Source organism: Syzygium oleosum, unplaced genomic scaffold, assembly GCF_021117445.2.
Source record: "Syzygium oleosum isolate NSW1041296 unplaced genomic scaffold, Sole_v2.1 Sole_v2.19, whole genome shotgun sequence".
NCBI classification, from domain to species: Eukaryota; Viridiplantae; Streptophyta; class Magnoliopsida; order Myrtales; family Myrtaceae; genus Syzygium; species Syzygium oleosum.
The window spans coordinates 5,686,990-5,706,496 of NW_026607503.1; the positions used below are offsets into that span (position 1 = coordinate 5,686,990).

Here is a 19,507-nt window from a genome sequence, read left to right on the forward strand (position 1 = left end):
TCAACATCGAGACTGTAAGACCAATGGACTGCCTTATCATCACTGTACTTATACGGTTGAGGTATTTCGATCATTATCCCTTCATCAGCTGTAGGCGTGCTTACTACGATCTCTTCATCATCGGACACGTCTTCGAGCGGAGGCATGTCTTCAAGTAAAGGGTCAAGCTTGTCCTTCCCGGTGTTCAATGTAGCAAACTCCTCCTCCCAATTAATAACCACTTCGGAGATAGTAGAAACGGTGCCAGTGTGATCAGCATAAATGATCATTCCAGCTTCTACCATTCTTGAGATTCTTTCTCTCATGATAGCCAGGGGAAGGACCTCGTAACTCGGGTAATAACCGGCTTTCACTAACTCACCGTAGACGTCGGTGGTATACACCTTGACATTCTTGATTCGACCAGCATCGAAACTAAATATTGCATTCACATTGCCCGCGTGATCAGGGAGCGGGTTGCTCTGAACATTCGGCTTAACGAGCTGAAACGAGAAAGCCTTCGTGTCCAGGAGGTTCTGGATTCGGTGCTTGAGGGTAAAATAATCGTTGGTTGAGTGCCCCACCTCGCCCATAAGATAATCGCATTTCTTAGACGGATCGTAGTTATAGAACTGCTCAGGATTGGGCCGCTTTGGCTCAGTGGTAAGCAAACCTTTCTTCCGGAGGACCGCCAGTACTTGAGATAACGACCCGGGGAGGGGGTTGAATTGCCTCTTGTTGTTTTTCTTCGGAAAGGGTTGACGACCCATGCTTTGTTGTTGAGCTTCTGCTACTTGGATTGCTGGGATAGGGTTAGCATTCCGCCGGCCCGGTTGGGTATAAGTCACATTCACTTCAGCTGCCGGTTCTTTCTCCTTTCTTGTACTAAATCTGTTGGTCGAAGAAGACGGCTCCACAAACCACCCATCTTTCAGCCCTATCTCAATCTGTTCGCCTATGGGGATGAGTTGATTGAAGTTGTCAGCCGGAGTGGCTACCATCCGATTACGGTATTCGAACGGTAGAGTTTTAATAAACATCCTCTTCAATTCACTATCTATGGGTTCTGGGATAATCTGTGCGGCTATGTTTCTCCATCTGATAGCACAATCCTTGAATGACTCATTCTTCTTCATCTGAGCACGCTCGAGGTCATCACGGGTGGGAATGATGTCCGTTATGAACCTGTACTGCTTTAGGAATGCTTCGCTAACTTCCTTCCAGGTTTTGAGGCCATTTATCTTCTTCATGAGATACCACTTCAAGGCAGGACCCGTCAGACTTGCCTGAAATGCATGAATCATCAGAAGTTCATTATCAACGTACGGTGTCATTTGTACGTGATATAGCTGCAGGTGGGCTTTTGGGCAGGAGGTGCCATTGTACTTGTCAAAGTCTGGCATCTTGAACTTCTTCGGGATTTTGATCTGTGAGTACAGAGACAAGTCAATTGAGGGTGAATCATGTGAGCCTTCCAGCTGCTTCACTCTCTCTTCAAGTTTGTTAACCCGTTCATCAGGTTTGTCCTTGTTGACGATAATCTGGACGGGGTCATCTACTAAATCGGGAAGGTCGTCATCTTCCTCACTATCGACATTTTTTCCACCTTTATGCTTTAGGGCTGATGCCTCAGGGGATGTAGGAACGGGAGTCAGCCGAAGGGTTTTAATCTCAGCGGACATCTGTTGCATTGCGACGAGGAGTTGCTTCATTTGGTCCTCAATGCCAACGACACGATCTCATAAGTCAGTTTGATCTGCCATTCTAGTTCTCGACTGCGTACGAATAGGCGATCGTGATCGGTCCGTAATTACCTGATGTAAAGGAAATGAACCAAATAAGCACATGGTCAAGACAAGGTTGGTCCATGACACACTTCTAGTCTTTTTTTGTTTATTTATGAAAATATTCGTATATGGACGAGACTTTATGAAAAGTGATCTAGGCAAAGAAATGTAAATAACGCCCTAGACACAACCTAGGAAATAGAAGCACCAAAATCCCTAATCATAAAACTTTGAAAAACAAAAATTGAGACTCCCTAGAAACTATGAACTGAAAACAAATTCTCTAAAGCCCTTTTTTTTTGTAAAAGAAAGACAACGGCAAACTTCTTAGGAAAATAATTACCTATGACACATCTAGGAAAATAAAGACATAGATTGAAAATAAATTCTCTAAAAGAGCTTTCTTTCTTTCTTTTTTTTTTTTTTAAAAAGGACTCAATGATTATTACTTTCAAATTTAAAACCAACCTAGACCTATCATGGACCGACCAGAAAATTGTAATAACTAAGTTAATTGCAAAAAGGAGAGTTCAGAAGACTTACTTCACCCAGTAGGACCATGGCAACCACATAGACATGCGCATAAAATGTGAGGTTCGATTTCTATCTAGACTCTAGCTTGCAAAGTGGAGACGCGAGGATTACCGGGCTAAACCAGTCATGGTGGTGGTTAGGCCGGGGTTCCCTTGACTCCGGCTCAGTCAAGGAGTCAACCCGGGTTGCAAAGGGTGCAACCGTGGTGGGAACTCAATGACACCGTGAAAGAACTTCCGGGACCAAGGAGGGCGACCCAAACCACGCGGGTGTAGTCGGGGTGTCCGCTGTCTCAGTACCATCCTAAACCTGTGCCGCCCAGGTCCAGCAGCGGGTAGTGTGTGCGGTGTAGTGTAAATGCAAGGCATGCACATCAGGTTATATCAAACAGCGCTTCATGCATAAAATAAACCATTCATCCAAACACCTCTCTACAAAACAATAGTTAACAATCATGCCTCCCCTTATACCTCCCATTCTGCAAAAACATTTAACACCTAAAATGTTAGGGACATACCTGGGATCCTCGCTGCCAAACAAAAATATTTTTTGAAAAGAAAAACTGGCCTAAGTCCACTAAGAGCTTTAACTCAAGTCCCCAGCAGAGTCGCCAAGCTGTCGCGACCTAAAATTTCTCTCAGGCTAATGGATTGTTAAGACTAAGCCTAACTCGAGCCCTCCCAAGCCCTACCAATTCGCAACTTAGGGTTTAAGTTTTTTAACATGCAAAAGTTTTCATGCTTGGAGTCGCCACTAATCTATTTGTGGTAGGTCGATTAGAAATCTAAATAAAACATAGGGATATATGTTTTATTCCTACGAACCAGAGATTCTAAGCTCGGGGACTTGATTACGCTAGATTTAGTCTAACGCCCTTTCGGTACCTTTTCTTTTCAAAAACATTTGTGCAGGCAGTCTGGATCCATTTTAACTTAGTCACTAGCATGTGAGGTGATCATGCGGATGCGCAAACCACCAAAGTAACACCTAATAATCAAAACATTAAATAAATTGCAAGATTGGGAGAATTACTTACCTCGAAGCAACGTAAGCATCTGCATTGTTAGCTAGAAAATCACATCAACAATTCTAATATGATTTCTAATTAACAAGCAGTTCACTCAATATTTTTTAGGATTTTCACTTATTTAAATGAAAACTAACCTATATGTAATGACGTGCAACAATTAACATGCGATTAATGCAGCCTAACATGCAAACTATATGTCATGCGACGACGTGACCTAATTCTAATGATGGACAAATGATTTATTTTTGGTATTTTCAAATGAAATTCGGAATTAAAAAAAATGCCTAAATTAACATGCAATCTATTCTAAAAAAAGGATAATTTAATCTATCCTAAAGTGGCTTCTTTTTGGTATTTTTATGAAAATTCGAAATCAAGAATTACCCTAAAATGAACCGTCGAGATCAGGATAATATCTAAATTAAACTAGGAAATAAATTACTCTAATTCCTAATTTAAATTAAAAAGTTATCCTATCGACTTATTCAAAGAAAGTTATTCTAAACCTATCCTAAACATGCATCATTTATCTTCTAATAAAATCAATTCAAATCCTAACTAATCTTTTTTTGGAATTTTCTTTTTAAAGAAATAAATCAAACAGACAGATAACCACCGCGATCAAAATCAATCCACGCGATCCGCAATATTTGTTTTATTATCTTTGAATTAGGGAAACGATATAAACCGGCGATCATATCCATGTGGTTATGGATATTGATGGAAGGCTATTCGTTTGAATTTGGGAACAAAATAAAATCTATTATCGTATCCAAATTGTTATGGACAGGATAAAGATTTTCCGTGCCGCCGGGTATCGTATCTCATGATTGAGATCGGATAGTCGTCCCGACACGTTGTTAAGTTAGGAATTTCCTAACTTAGTGTATTTTTTGGAATCTTGCGAATATGCCATGCATCATTCAAATATATCTACTAACTAACCAAAGACAACAAAATCACTCGAATTAGGAATTTAAATATTTGAAACGATATCGGATAAAGTTTCTTACCTAATTTACGGATAACTTCCAAATTCGAGCTTGATGCCGGATCGGGTTTGCCGATCACGGGACGGCCGACTGTAAGTGGGACAGCGGCGTAGACTCAGCTCGCAACGGTTTCCGGCTCAATTTGCGGTGATGCTCGCGAATCATGGGAATTGGTGATAGTGGTACTCGACGGCGAGGACGGTGGGATAATGAGGCGATGCTCGGCCTTGGCGTGAAGCTTTCATTGGCCGACGGTGAAGAGTAGCGGCGATGTAAGTGACTGTCAACAGACCGTAGGGGGCACCTAAGAATCTGCAAGAAAAACCACCAAAAGCACAAAATTGTTTCGTCGAGTTTCTAGTATCAAGATTAACTCGGTTGAGCACGTCGGGGACTGATCACTCTTTTCCACTCCAACTCTTTTTACTTTCTATTTATTTCTTTCGCTGGGAAGGTCCATGAAAGAGATGGAGTGCATGAGAGAAATTCAACAGATCTACGTGTCGATGGAATGCTCTTGAGGATCTCCCACTTTGAACCCTTTTTTATTTTAATCTTTAATCCACCACTTGACTTTTGTCCTTTTCTCTTCTATCAACTTTCGGTCACTGATTGTGCGGTGGTGTGGGACGGACCGAGGTTGCGGGGACACCAGGGAAGTCAAACAAACTTGTTGGTCGTAAGAGAAATCGTCAACAAACTGGGATCACCTGGAACCGGGAGGTTGGAGACGCAAGAGCTCGCGACGACTACTTTGACGTTCGTTGGATTCGCTGGACGTCCTGGATGAGCAGCTCTCGGTGGCAGGTGCAGCAAGAACCAGTGACGATACAGAGTGCAGGCGTTTGTTCAGGTTGGTGACGACAGCGGGAGCAGCGGCGGGCCAGGCGCGGGAACAGCGGTGGGGCACGTCGGATGGCGGTGGCAACGATCAGCCCTCTCTCTCTCTCTCCCTCCTTGCTCTCGCTCTCGTGTGCCTCTCGTGCTCTCAAAAATCGTGTTCTGAAAATTATCAAAGCCCCTTTGATTATGACGCATAACGACATATTTATATCGCAACCCTAGGTTAATTAACTGGGCTTCCTAGTCCTAATGGGCTTAGACTTAGGCTTTATCATTTAATTTAATTTTAATTCCAAATGGGCTATATTAATTCGGGCTAATTTAAGCTCAAATTAAAACAACCAAAGCCGTTTAGACTTGTGAATTTTGGCCCCCAATCCCTTGAGTGAGCCGAGTGCTCGAGCTCGGTTTACGCGATGAATTTTCAGCTTTCTCACCACCGCCGGTTCGATGCGGAATGCAACTAACCTATATGAACTTAAACTATATGCTATGCAATTTTAATATTTTTGTTTAGGGGTTAAAATTTAATCCCTAATTTTCTATGCAATTAATCTCTAAATGGTTAGTCAAAATTTAGGTGTTAACAGTCGCAAATTAGCGACGAACTGTAATGATCGCAAAATTCGGCTTAAAATATTCGTCGCTATTTTTACATCATTTCGGCCATAAATTCTTGTCCATATCAAACAAAGGAGACAATGACATATAATTGAAACAAAAAAACGAACAAACCATAGATTCTGACGGACCAGCCACAATGACATATAATTGAAACAAATAACTGAAGGAAAGTTGCAGAGTCTGACATGATGCTATTTGATATCCAATCTTACAATACATTCAAAACATGAACTAAGAGACGGGACAACCATAGAAGACGCAGAAAAACCATACACAAGAAGACGCAGCTTTAGTACGATGGCAGGACACCAAAAGTAGTCACTTTTATCGAGACCTGAGGAAATGTCGATACATAAATCAGTCCAGAATATAAAAGAAGCGTTTATGCATGGATGTGGAACTAGGTGTAAAATAACAAGAGGGTTAACAAAAATACGTTTCAGGACGAACATAAATGTTCTTACATATGAATATGAGTGAAATTATGAAAAACCAAGATTATGAAGCAAGCTTACCCCCGATTTTGAGAATTTTAACTAAAAACCCTGGAGAAAATCATCACCATCATCATCATCATCAGCATTCTCGGCATCAATGTATTGGTCATCATTGTGCCCATCACCTATTGGATTGCCTGGAGGTACAGGAAGATGGTCATAGCGATTGAGGTTAAGGTGTCGCATAACGAGTCTCATTTGTTGTTCCAAGTTATTTATTTGTTCGTCCTTCTGAACAAGTAAATTATTCAGACGATGCACTTCTTGGGTCAATTGCTCGTCTTGTCGTGGCCTCCTTCGACCAGTCACAGTGGATGATGAACTTCCAGGATTATTCGGCATGTACATCCTTGACAACGATCCCATCCCGAATATTTTCCCTTTTTTCACCCCACCCGTTGCCTCCATCCATAATGCCATATTATCAACTGATGGCTCGGACTCAGGACAATCATCACTACCACTAGCACTGCTCATTAAAAGTTCATCATATTTTTCCTACATTAATAATGTAGATGAAAATAAAATCACTATATATATATATATATATATATCTACCATAAATATTGAAAGCATTCACGGTTTTCATTATAATTTACATATAAGCCAAAGTATAACCTTACATACCTTAACAGCTTTTGCTCAATCGCCAGTCCATGTCTTATCTTTCTTTTGAAATGTGCGTTCAAATGTCGGTTCCGTCCCCAATTCTTGTGCCTACAAAATGTAAACATGAGTAATTGAATTAAATTAACTTATAACTCATTTAACAGACTTACCAGTCGTTTGCGATGCTCCGCAATGTTGATAGAGCCCCCAGCATATATGGCTGACCCATCACTTGAACTAGAAGATCGATTCTTCGTATTCTGCTCACAGAGTTGCCGACTCTGTTCAGATGTCCAAAATCTGTTAATTGCCGCCCAATTGTCAGCTGTAAAGAAAGGCGGCTTCACTTGCTTGATCTTCGCTCTATTCATGACATTTCGCATAAAATCACCGTTTTTCTTATCGAAACTTCTTCTCACTTCATTGTCTTCCACTTCCTCCCACTTGAACTTCCGCTGCAATGAATAAAAACACAAATTGAAAGTTATTATGATGATCACATATCCATAACCATGCACCAGACAAATATAGACAGATTTTGTAAATTTCATGTCGGGGATAATATCTGGTCCTTTAGATATCGAAAACTACAGAGTTGTTTTGGTCCCTTTACATCATTCTTGACCATCAATATACTACACCAAACTTAATTGGTGAGAAAATAAAATATGTAAAACTTACCTTGAACTCATTCCACCACATTTCTTTCACTTCTTGAGGAACACTTCTGTAAGTAATATACTCTCCCATCCAAAAGGTTCTTACTATTTTGTTCAATTCCCTCACAACAGACGGAGCATCCGTGAATCTGCAATCATATGGATATTGTGCAACATCGACAATTCAGTTGACATCAATATTTAAAGCCCTAAATATTACATATACTAAAATAAAAATGAAGTACTTACGAATCTCCAAATGGGCATATGAAGAATCGGTTATCTTCTTGACCTGTGTTTCCGTCAATATTCGATTGTTCCGCCGAATAATGGGGTGGAACGGAAGGAGAGGGAGCTAAAGGAGATTGAACTGGAGGAGATTCAGTTCGCATGTGGCCAAGTCCCGTAACATGTTGTTAAGTGTTGGAGGAAGGGCCAACGTGTCCATATTGTGACGGACCATATTGTGGTTGAGGGTTAGATGATGGGACAGGGGAAGAGGAAAGGGCCGGGGATGAGGACGAGGAAGAGGCTTGTCTTCTATAGAATGACCTCCACGTTTATACTGACAAATAGGAAGGTTATGCGAATATGTAAAGAACTATTGACACGTATTACGGACACATAATGATGTACATGACGAAGCTTACCATTTTGATGGAAAAGACTCAGAAAATGTCGATGTTGAAATGAGCCAATGTCGACTGCTTATGACGTGTAATTTCCTATGAACAAATATACTATGAATCCCATTCATTTTGATATGAAACATCAATATATGAGCACGATATGGATGGCCACAGGTATCAAACATCACTATATGAATCGCATTCATTTTGATTAAATTTTTTTGAACCACGTACAAAAATTTAAATTTCACTGAAAGTAGGTGGCCACAGGTATTCTAAGTCATTCTGTAAAGTTTTGTAAGAGAAAAATTGTTATTATTGTTAAATTTTTTTTGGGACCTAAAAAAAAAATTTCACTAAAAGTTGATGGCCACCGATATTCTAAGACATTATGTAAAGTTTTGAAATTTAAAATTTTTTAGAATTTTTAAATTATTATTTTTTAATATAAAATTTTTCCCGTGAAATAAAAAAAAATTTCCATACTAAAATTGGGTGGCCACAGGTAGTATAAGCTATTAGGTAAAGTTTCCAAAATTTTTGTCCTTCTTTATTTTAATAATTTTTAGGGCACGTTAAAAAAATTAAATATAACTAAAAGTGGGTGGCCACAGGTATTATAAGCTATTCTGTGAAGTTTTGAAAATTTTTCAATTCTAATTTTTTTTTGGCAACCTAAAAAAATTTAAATTTCATTGCAAGTTGATGGCCACACCTTTTCTAGGCAATTCTATGCAGTTTTGAAATTTTATATTTTTTTAATTTTTTTTTCACCCAAAAAAAATAAAAATTTCCCTCACAATGGGTGACCACATTTATTTTAAGCCATTTTATAAGGTTATGAAAATTTTTAATATTTTAATATTTTTTGTCCCGGAACGTTAAAAAATCTAAATTTCACTCAAAATGGGTGGTCACTATTAATTTTTGCCATTTTTGTGATATTATGAAATGTTAGTTTTTCAAAAATTTTAAAAAACTTTTACGGTCAAATTTCATATTTGTTGTTAACATATACTGTTTTTTTAATTTTCCGTAATTTTTCATGATTTTTTATAAAATTGTTCAATTTTCAAGCATTTTCTGTGAAAACGCTTAATCAATCACCCTATCGTCATTTAACGCTTAATCATCCACATAATAGACAAATTAACCAGTCGACTATCGATCAAAGCCACATGCAATCCTGAAATCGACCCGTAACTTAGCCAACGAAAAGTAATCCTAAATAATCCCTAAACAAGTCCGACTAATTACCTAATTATACTAATTAGGGTTTAGGGAGTTGCTTACTTGGTTTAAGGACAACAAAAAACGGCCGATCGAACAGTGGCGGTCCCGGCGCGAGCGTGGGCCCAAATGGTGACTAGTCGGCCAAGTGCTCGGCCACGACCGGGCAAATGATGGTGGAGCTCGGCGGCGACGGTGTTGGTCGGCGGCGACGGCGTCGGGCGGCGGCGACGGCGTTGGGCGGAGGCTCGGCGGCGACGGCATCGGGCGGCGGCTACAGCGTCGGCGGGGAGACTAGGAGGCGGGTGGGCGACGGCAGCGGCGGCGAGGCGGCGCCGCAACCGGGCGGCGGCGACGGTGACGACGGCATCGGCGGCGGCGACAAAGTGGGCGTGCTCCAGCCGAGGAGGCAATGGGCGGGGCGCTCCGGCGAGCCTCGGCCGGCGATGGTGGGCGACGACGGCGAGGCGGCGGCTACGGGCCGTCGGCGTGGGGCGGCTGGCGGCGGGAGGGCGAGGGCGACGAGGCCGGGCGATGACGGCGTCGGTGCGCTAGTCGGCCACGGCGAGGCTTTGGGCCGCTGCTCGGACGCGAGGCGGGCGGGTGCGAGGGCGCGACCGCGGGGGGTGGGCGACGAGCGGGCGAGGCTGCCGCGGGCGCAGCCCGCGACCGGCGACGGAAGGGGCTGCGGGGCGACCGGCGACGAGCGGGGAGCGCGGGGCGGATGCGAGGCCGAGCGGCGACGGCGACGGCGACGGTTGCAACGGCGAAGGCGCGACGGGCGGGGGGTGGGCGACGGGCGTGGGGCGGCGGGCGGGCGGCCGACCGCCGCCGACGGGCGGGAGGCTCAGGGGCGACCGCCGACGGGCGGGAGCCGCGGGCGGCTGCGAGCAGGCCGGGCGGCGACGGCGACGGCTGCGACGGCGACGGCGACGGCGGTGGGGGAGCAGCGCTGATCGGGTTTGAGTGGCGTCGGGGAAGGGGGGGAGGGGATAATAATGTCGCAAATTTGCGACGGACACTTTACGTTCTGTCGCAAATTTGCGACGGACTTTCTAGGTCCATCGCAAATTAGTCCGTCGCAAATTTGCGACGGACTCAACCGGTCCGTCGCAAATTTACGAGCGACAAAAAATTTCCGACGGAAATAAAAATCCGTCGCAAATTTGCGACGGATTAAATTATCTGTCGCAAATTTCGAACGGTAAAAATTCCCTCGCAAAATTTGCGACGGACAGGTTGAGTCCGTCGCAAAATTTGCGACGGACAGGTTGAGTCCGTCGCAAATTTGCGACGGAACTCCACTTTCCGTCGCAAATTTGGGACGGATGAAATTATGTCCGTCGCAAATTTTCGACCGACAAAAAATTTACGACGGAAATAAAAATCCGTCGCAAATTTGCGACGTAAAAAAAATCCGTGGCAAATTTGCGACGGAAATAAAAATCCGTCGCAAATTATCCGTTGCAAATTTCGAATGGTAAAAATTACCTCGCAAAATTTGCGAAAATTTGCGACGGACATAGAACGTCCGTCGCAAATTTGCAACAGACGTTCTATGTCCGTCGCAAATTTTCGACCGACAAAAAATTTCCGACGGAAATAAAAATCCGTCGCAAATTTGCGACGGACAGGTTGAGTCCGTCGCAAATATGGACATACTACATGATCGTTGTAAATTTGTGACGTCTTTTTTTCGGTGAAAAATTCAGCATCTCATTTATTTGGGTCCTAAATTTACTACGTCTCTTTTTCAGTCCAAAATTTTGGCATCTCAAATTTTGCAATGGAAATTAGAATATCGGAAATGTTAGTGCATGTTAATAATATTTGACTTGTCGGCATTTAGGGACAAAATTTTTGACGATGAATTAAAATAAAAAAAATAATCGACAATAACAATAATAAAAAAGCACAATAACAATAATAACAAGAACAATAATGATAACAACCAAAATAGCACTTGTAGCATTAATAATTACACATCCATAGTGTTTTGTGACAAAAATTTTAATCTTCATCTTCGTCTTCGTCTTCGTCCTCGTCCTCGTCTTCGTCATCTGTCTGAAAATCAGATTCTAAACATTCTTGTACATTTAATTCGCAAATTTCAGTTGGATCCACATCTGTCATTGCTCCACACGGATCTCGTAAAGTTGGTATGTTATATTCCTCAATTTCAACCGTGTTACACACTTCCTCTTGTTGATAGGCTCTATCCTTCCAGTGTTCCTCGATTTTCCTCCGTGCTTTGATTTTACATACAGCCCACCAATCAGCTTTGTCACGTTTCAAACTAGGATATGATGCATAGCATACTTGAATTGCTTGTTGTGCCAAGACAAATGGTTCATACTTCATTTACATTTTCTTGTGATTTATTTCAACCAAATTGAACTTCGTATGCACCTTCATTCCTTTGACGGGGTCGAACCACGTGCACTTAAATAACACAACCCGCATCATTAATGGTCCAGGGTACTCTATCTCTATGATTTCATCCAACAAGCCATAAAAATCATCTTCTGAACTGCCACCATTGGATGACCGAATACACACACCACTATTCAATGTGGATTTTCCCATTCCATATTCTTGAGTATGAAAATTATATCCATTTATGAAATATGCTGGCCAACTTCGAACTCTTAACTGTGGACCCCATGACAGATGATATAGCAATCCTTGCCCTCCAATTTCATCATAATTACTGTGAATCTAAGGTTACACATGCAAAGTCAATAATATATATTATACTAAATGATGTATATAATTTTAATAACTTGGTTTTAGTCCATAAGCAACTTACATATGTCTTGAACCATGCTGAATATATTAGCAAATATTTGACACACAAAACATATATTTGCAAATTTACACTTACTTGAAGTATGGCTCGACTTCTGGGCAGTTCAGTAAAATAAAAGTACGGGCTGCATGAAATTCTTCGCCTGATAAGTAACGAAACTGACATGTGCCGCTTGGTCGACCCAGATAATTGAAAATAGAGAATGATGTGCAATTGGGATCAATGGGGCTCTCATCATTTCTGCCTGCTCTCCGCCTCTTGCACTGAACGTGCGGCTCAAAATAGTATGATGCAAATGTTGTCACTTCTTCTACAATATATGCATTACAAATTGAAGCTTCAACACGTGCCTTATTCTTCACTTTTTTCTTCAAATGATATAAGAATCTAGTTGAAATAGAAAGAAGCTTATCGGAACATATTATATGATAAACTAATTTGAACTGTATTTTAAAAAAAACATTACCTCTCAAATGGATACATCCATCGAAATTGGACGGGACCTGCAACTTTGGCCTCATAAGGTAAGTGAACTAAGAGATGCTCCATCGAATCAAAAAACACTGGAGGAAATATCCTTTCTAAGTTGCAAAGAATAATTGGAATATCTCTATCTAGTTTTTCCATGTGCGATGCTTTTAACACTGTCGAGCAAATATCATGGAGGAAATTGCTTAACTCTGTAATGGCGCCCCATACAAAATTCGGTAGAACTTCCTTCAAAATTATTGGAATTAGTCTTTCCATCAGGATGTGACAATCATGACTCTTCAAACCTGTGAACTTGCATTCATTCAAATCAACACATCTCCCGAGGTTCGAAGCATATCCATCAGGAAACCGCACAGATTTCAACCATTGACAAACAACTCGCCTCTGCTCCTTATCCAATGTATAAACTGCTTTCGATTTTAGTCCCCTGCTGCTTGCATCCACAGCTAGTATTGGCCGATCGCAAATATCTCTCATATCTTTTCTTGCGTTCAAGTTGTCTTTTGTTTTTCCGGCGACATCCATCACAGTATTTATGACATTGTCGAAAACATTCTTTTCTATGTGCATGACGTCAAGATTATGATGAATAAGATGGGCCTTCCAATATGGTAGATCCCAAAATATACTGCGTTTTGTCCACTTATGTGTACTTTCGTACACAAAAGTCGTGCGGTGCGGGTTCTCAACAACAGTTGGAAAGTCCTGCACACGCTCCCAAATTTGATCGCCGGTCAACCTCAATGGTGGACGCGTTCTTTCAGTCCTATTCTTGGTGAACTCTTTCTTATTCCTTCTGAAAGGATGACTTGGCGGTAAAAATTGTCTGTGACAGTCAAAATAGCTGGGCTTCTTTCCATGTTTAATCTAAATGACTTTGACCTCTCCAAACATATCGGACATCCTAAGATCCCAGCTATACTCCATCCAGATAACATTCCGTAAGCTGGAAAGTCATTTATCGTCCAAAGAAAGGCAGCCTTCATTACAAATGTTTGATCGGTAGAAACGTTATACGTAGGGACACCTTCAACCCATAGCCGTTGTAACTCCTCAATCAATGGTTGCATATAAACATCTATCAACTTTTTCGGATTTTACGGCCCTGTCACGATCAATGTCAAAAACATATAAGGTGTCTTCATGCACATACCAGGTGGAAGATTGTACGGCGTTAAGATAACTAGCCAATATGAATAACTTTTTCCTGTTTTCCCAAATTGAGTAAATCCATCGGCACAGAGACCTAACTTGATGTTCCGAGGCTCCATCGCAAACTCAGGGTATGTTCTATCAAAATGTTGCCATGCCTCCGCATCTGAAGGATGACACATTAGACCCTCTTCTGTTTCATGATTTGCATGCCAAGTCATGTGTTCAGCACTGGCTTTAGACGCATAAAGCCTTTGCAATCTGGGAATTAAGGGCAGATAAAACATTTGCTTGCATGGTCTACGCTTCTGATTACGACCCGGCCTCCTGTTAATCTTGTACCTAGGTTGGCTACAGAATTTGTAAGATTCTGCATTTTCGTCATCTCTCCAATATATCATACAACCCCTACTACATACATCAATCCTTACAACCGGAAGACCTAAGTTATCCACTAGCTTTTTCATATCATAAAAAGCACTTGGCATGATATTATCACGAGGCAATGATTCCCGCATTACTTCAACAAAAGAGTTGAAGCAATCCGCAGACACATTATGCTCTGCCTTGATATTTAATAGTCGGGCTGTCATCGATAACTTAGTGTGGTCCTCACAACCTGCCCATAAAGGTTCATCTGCTGCTTTCAACACATCCCGGAACTGATTAGATTGAAAAGTTTCATTATAGACATTCTCATCAAAACCCGTTACTCCTATATCTTCCAATTGTGAAGCATGACTAGTACCCACTTGTTCACGTGTAGGAGTAAAACTAGTATTTGCATGATTTGATTCTGTGACAAAATTATAACTAGCTGCATCAATCACCATCCTCTCGTATGGGTTCAATTGCTCATAATAGCCACATTCTTCCCTAACTGAAAATTGGTCACTTCTTCCATATCCTTCATCAGATATAAATGGTTCACCATGGGAAGTCCAATTATAATAGTTCGGACTAAACCCAAATCTAGTAAGGTGTTCTCTAACTTGATCACACACAAGAAATTTACCATTACCGCACTTTTTACACGGACACCTTAACTTATTTCCATCCATGAACTCATATTTACTACTAGCAAAGTCTAAAAATAGTTCCAACCCAATACGAAACTCATCTGTCAATCCTTGACGTCCAAGTAAGTTCTTATTATACATCCAAGCCCTTTCTCTTTGCATTGTGTCTGTATTAAAATAAAAAATTCTGGTAAAATATTTAAAATATCATATCTATTGTTCTTAATTAAAACCATAAAATTTTGGAAATTATAATTTTTGTTATTCATGCAACAATTAATATGAAATTGCAAAAATAGAAAAAATTACCATGTAAAGAAGACTTACCCAAATATTTGACTGAAATATTGATAGGAGAAAGTGGTCAATTTGATGAGAATTGCAACGTCCACTTTGATTGCGATACCTTTAATTAGACACATACCCAAAAAGAATAATCACTTAAGAATCATTTTTTAATAATTTTTAATGTGCGATGGAAACGGAATTCATCCCTCGCAAATTAGCGACGGATCGTTGATTCCGTCGCAAATTTGCGGCGGATCAACTTGATTCCGTCGCACATTTGCGGCGGATCAACTTGATTCCGTCGCACATTTGCGGCGGATCAACTTGATTCCGTCGCAAATTTGCGACGGAATTTTCATTTATTCGTCGCAAATTTGCGACGGAATCAAGGATCCGTCGCAAAACGGCGTGGCCGTTCGACCTCATCCAAAGGCCGGCGAGGTGTCGCCGGTCGCCGGTCGTTAAACCGGTGATGCAGATACGAAAAAAAAACAAACATAAACATATATAAAATAAAAGAAATTACAATTCAACGATGAATAGTTACGAAGCTAGCTATGATACTTACCGGTACAAAAGCTTCACCGAGATTAATATGTGCGTGCGCGGATTTTGCTGATTTCAGACATATGAAAGAGGGAGAAAAGCGAGAGAGAGCGAGAGAGAGAGATAGGGTTGGAATATCATGGGCTAATAAACTACAAATTTGCGACGGACGTGCGTTTTCGTCGCAAATTTGCGATGGATTTGGCGACGGTTTTTTTTTCCGTCGGAAATTTGTGACGAAAATTTTGCGACCGATTTATTTTCCGTTGCAAATTTGCGACGAACTTCTTTCCGTCGCAAATTTGCGACGGATTTTGCGACGGTTTTTTTTCCGTCGGAAATTTGCGACGGAATTTGCGACGGTTTTTTATTTTTCGAAGGATAAAAATTCCGTCGCAAATTTCCGACGGATTTTTTATCCGTCGCAAATTCCGTCGCAAATTTGCGACGGAAATAAACCGTCGCTAATTTGCGACGGAAAATATAATCCGTCGCAAAATTCGTCGCAAAATTTCCTATGGAAATTTCCGTCGCAAATTACATGTTTTTTTGTAGTGCATCTTCTGATAGCCACATTAGACAATTTGTGCCTGAGGGACTTCATTAGACAAATTCGTGCTTGTAGAAGGACTTGATCATAAAAGATAAAAATGCGTACCTTTTCAGAGAATGCTTGAAAGTACAAGGACTACAAATATGACTTCTAAATATGAAACCCTCATCTAGCGTTGGTTGAGTTCACTGTACTCAATGGGTTCATTGTGTTTCCTCCTTCCTGGCGACATACGACTGGTTGGTGTTTAAATTTTGAATTTCATCTTCTTATTTTTCATTCTTGATCAAGGTACGCTGTTCTCGAAATTTCAATTGTTAAAGTCTATTATCATGGCGGAAGAACATTAACAGTTGAAGAATTTTCAATGAACAGTTGAATGATTCAATACCCATCACTCCCTTAAGAAAATGGTTCAGGAGGCAACATGAAAAAACACCTGACAAGATAAATTTAGTCATTGTAAAGCAACCCATCGTGTGTCTAAGACAGAGACACTATATCCTCAGAGAACCCAATGAATCAATCACTCCCACTTGCATTGAATCCTGTGAGTGTGCCTAAAATCACACTGGAGCACCAAACTCCCATCCAATCTTGTCAGAACAAAGCTCTCCACCAAGATATAGCAACCAAATCTTTTCCACTCCTCGTCACCTTTGAACTCTTCCACTCTCTCCACTCTCACTTCTCTTCCCGATTCACCACCATCATCAGCCCGACCTCCTTCCCTCATCACCCACTTCATCTTCTCAGCAATGGCCTCACTCACCCCCAATCTGATCCCTCTCAATGCCTCGTCATGTGTCATGACCCTGAACCACACAAAGCCATCGCTAGTCTCATCATCCACCTTCGCTGCCCTCATGCCAAATACCGAAGCCTCCTCCTTTGGCAAAGCCACATTCACACTCGCCTTATTATTGCCCTTGTTGACATTATTCTCACATGTGTGCAGCTCCTCCCACTTTTGCTCGAGTGTCATCTTGTAGAACATTGACTTCTTGATTTGGTGCTGGGTCTTAACAGCTTTGTCCCTGACAAACACACATGGGCAATACCATTTGCCCACAACAACAGGAGCAGGAGCTGGATGATTGCCTGAGATTGGGAAAGTGAAGTCGGGGAGGCAGGCTCTCAGAGTCATGTCGAGGCCAAAGGCCTCTTCTAAGTGAGGTTGGAGAGATTGTGAGGTGCGAACTTCCCACGATTTCTTCCGTAGGTGCTTCGGAGGAAAACCATCTGGAGCCACTGATTCAGCAAAGAATCCCCTGTTGTTGTGATGGTGAATCTGGAACACTTGGTATGTGTCTCTGGGTCGAAATGGCTCGGTCTGGTGTCCTTGATGGATGTGCCGAAACAAGTTGGTTCTATGTCCACGTCCCTCGAACATATGCATTATTTTCTGTGGAAATATCAAGATTGGTAATCAGTGATCAAGCAAATTGATGCAGGTAAGATGGTGATATGATTATTTTCTGTCAGTAACTTATTTTTTTCTCCTTTTTGTGAACAAAGATGGTTCTTTATCTTATCTATTGAACATTCTGAAACGAAAAGGCCTTGTAATGAAAGAAACGAGTAGTGAGTAGACTTGACTCACACCTAGCCTCTGGATTAATCAAGGCTTGTGTGGGTATCAGAATGTAACAGATGAACAAGCTGTTAATCGGATTCGGTTGCGACAAAAGTAGTTTAATATAACATAGATGTTATTACTGTTTGTTGTGACTATAATTGGTCAAGAGAAATCAACAAATATGGCATATCCGAAGAACATGTTGAGCGCAAACTGCAGTTAGTACCATTACACGTACCCTCGGTATTTACCCTCTGCATTTATGACGTAATAGATGTTCGACGAGAGAGGCCTATCGAGTGCCGGAATGAACCAGAGCTTGGTGATTGGGGAATCTTCATAAACTGGCTGGAAGGTTAGGACCCTGTCTTGAGGAAACGGAAACTTCTTGACCGATTTGATCTCGCATGTTCCCCAGCAACTCGTGTTCTCTTCTTCTGCTACCACGTCCGTGATCACCAGGTAGCCTGAAAATGGACCTTCATTTGGCAACTCCTCAAGAGTGCTTGATGACTTCCTGCATGCAGACAGAAGCCGAGTCACATACATTCTCTCTCTCTCTCTCTCTCTCTCTCTCTCTCTCTCTCTCTGATTGTGTGATTGAGAAGACTACTGCACCAATTCTTGATTGAGAGGAAACTTACTTTAATGAAGGCCAAACATGACATTTTTTTATATTTGTTGAATCGTTCCAAGGGTTGAATGAAATGGAGATCATGCATTTCTTTAGGGATTACTCGGGCATTTCTTTTGAGCAAGATTACGTATCAGATTTTTGTATCATGCGCCCTAACGCATCTCTGTCGTTGATTGCCGTGTATTTTAGCTATGCTTTCTATATTGAAACCACAAACAAAAAAAAAGGGTCAGAATTTCTGAGTAGCTGACGATTGAGAATACTACTGCAATGTCGTCAGCACTAGCGTGCATAATTGTTTAATCCTTCAAAAAAAATTTCCGAATTCTTTATTAATTTTTACTGATTTTTTTTTAATTTTTTCTTTTCTTTTCTTTCTTTTTCTTCCTATTTTATTGACAGAGCTGTTAGGGCTGACATCCGTCCTACGTGACGTGGCCGGCAATGAAGTTGAAATTTTTTAAATTTTTTTATTGATTTTTTTTCTATTTTTTCTATTTTTTTATTCACAAGGCCGGCAAGGCCAATGGCAATCTTGCGCGGCCCACACTAGCGCCACAATTTTTTTATATTTTAAAAAAAGTTCCAAAATTTTTTGTCTTTTTTATTTACATGGCTAGTGGAGGCGCTGGCCTTTGGTCGCGGGCCGACGATCCCCGCCAACCCTAGGCCAAGGGTCGCGATCCCCGCTAGTCTTAGGGAGAGGGTCGTGAAGCCTTCGCCTTTCGCATCGCCCAAGCCCTCATCGGCCACAGCGAGGGCTGGCAAGGGCTGCGACACCCTCGCTGTGGCTTGCGAGCCCTCGCCCACGGCCAAGGAGGGCTTTGAGGCCCTCGCCCAAGGGCCGGTCCCTGTGACAAAAAAAAGAAAGAAAAGAAATTGAATCAATAAATAATTTATAATTTTTTTAAAATTAATTAAAAAACTATTCACATCATTGCCGATCGCACCACGTAGGATTGGACTGCCATGTCAACGATTTCCGGTCAAAATTAGTAGGAAGAATTATATTGGCAATT

General features: G+C 41.5%; 2 protein-coding genes across 2 annotated transcripts; both read right to left on the reverse strand.

The window, feature by feature from the left end:
- Positions 1–1,313, reverse strand: LOC130140552 (uncharacterized). The gene is made up of 3 exons (XM_056320187.1): positions 978–1,313; positions 219–926; positions 1–12 (listed from the first exon to the last, which is right to left on the reverse strand). The coding sequence occupies exons 1-3, from the start codon at positions 1,311–1,313 to the stop codon at positions 1–3; spliced, it is 1,056 nt and encodes a 351-aa protein (XP_056176162.1).
- Positions 1,314–16,571: 15,258 nt separating this feature from the next.
- LOC115673964 (uncharacterized) lies at positions 16,572–18,400 on the reverse strand. Its single transcript, XM_056320188.1, has 3 exons — positions 18,090–18,400; positions 17,883–17,934; positions 16,572–17,677 (listed from the first exon to the last, which is right to left on the reverse strand). The coding sequence occupies exons 1-3, from the start codon at positions 18,398–18,400 to the stop codon at positions 16,799–16,801; spliced, it is 1,242 nt and encodes a 413-aa protein (XP_056176163.1). The 3' UTR covers positions 16,572–16,798.
- Between the last annotated feature and the right edge of the window lie 1,107 nt (positions 18,401–19,507).

Coding starts and splice junctions, on each gene's coding strand:
- LOC130140552 (XM_056320187.1), bottom strand. CDS start 1,313: ATGACACCGTACGTTGATAATGAACTTCTGATGATTCATGCATTTCAG. Junction 927..977: donor TCGAATACCGTAATCGGATG/GTAGCCACTCCG, acceptor ATAGGCGAACAG/ATTGAGATAGGGCTGAAAGA.
- LOC115673964 (XM_056320188.1), bottom strand. CDS start 18,400: ATGTATGTGACTCGGCTTCTGTCTGCATGCAGGAAGTCATCAAGCACT. Junction 17,935..18,089: donor GCAGAGGGTAAATACCGAGG/GTACGTGTAATG, acceptor TCCGATTAACAG/CTTGTTCATCTGTTACATTC. Junction 17,678..17,882: donor AAGCCTTGATTAATCCAGAG/GCTAGGTGTGAG, acceptor ATATTTCCACAG/AAAATAATGCATATGTTCGA.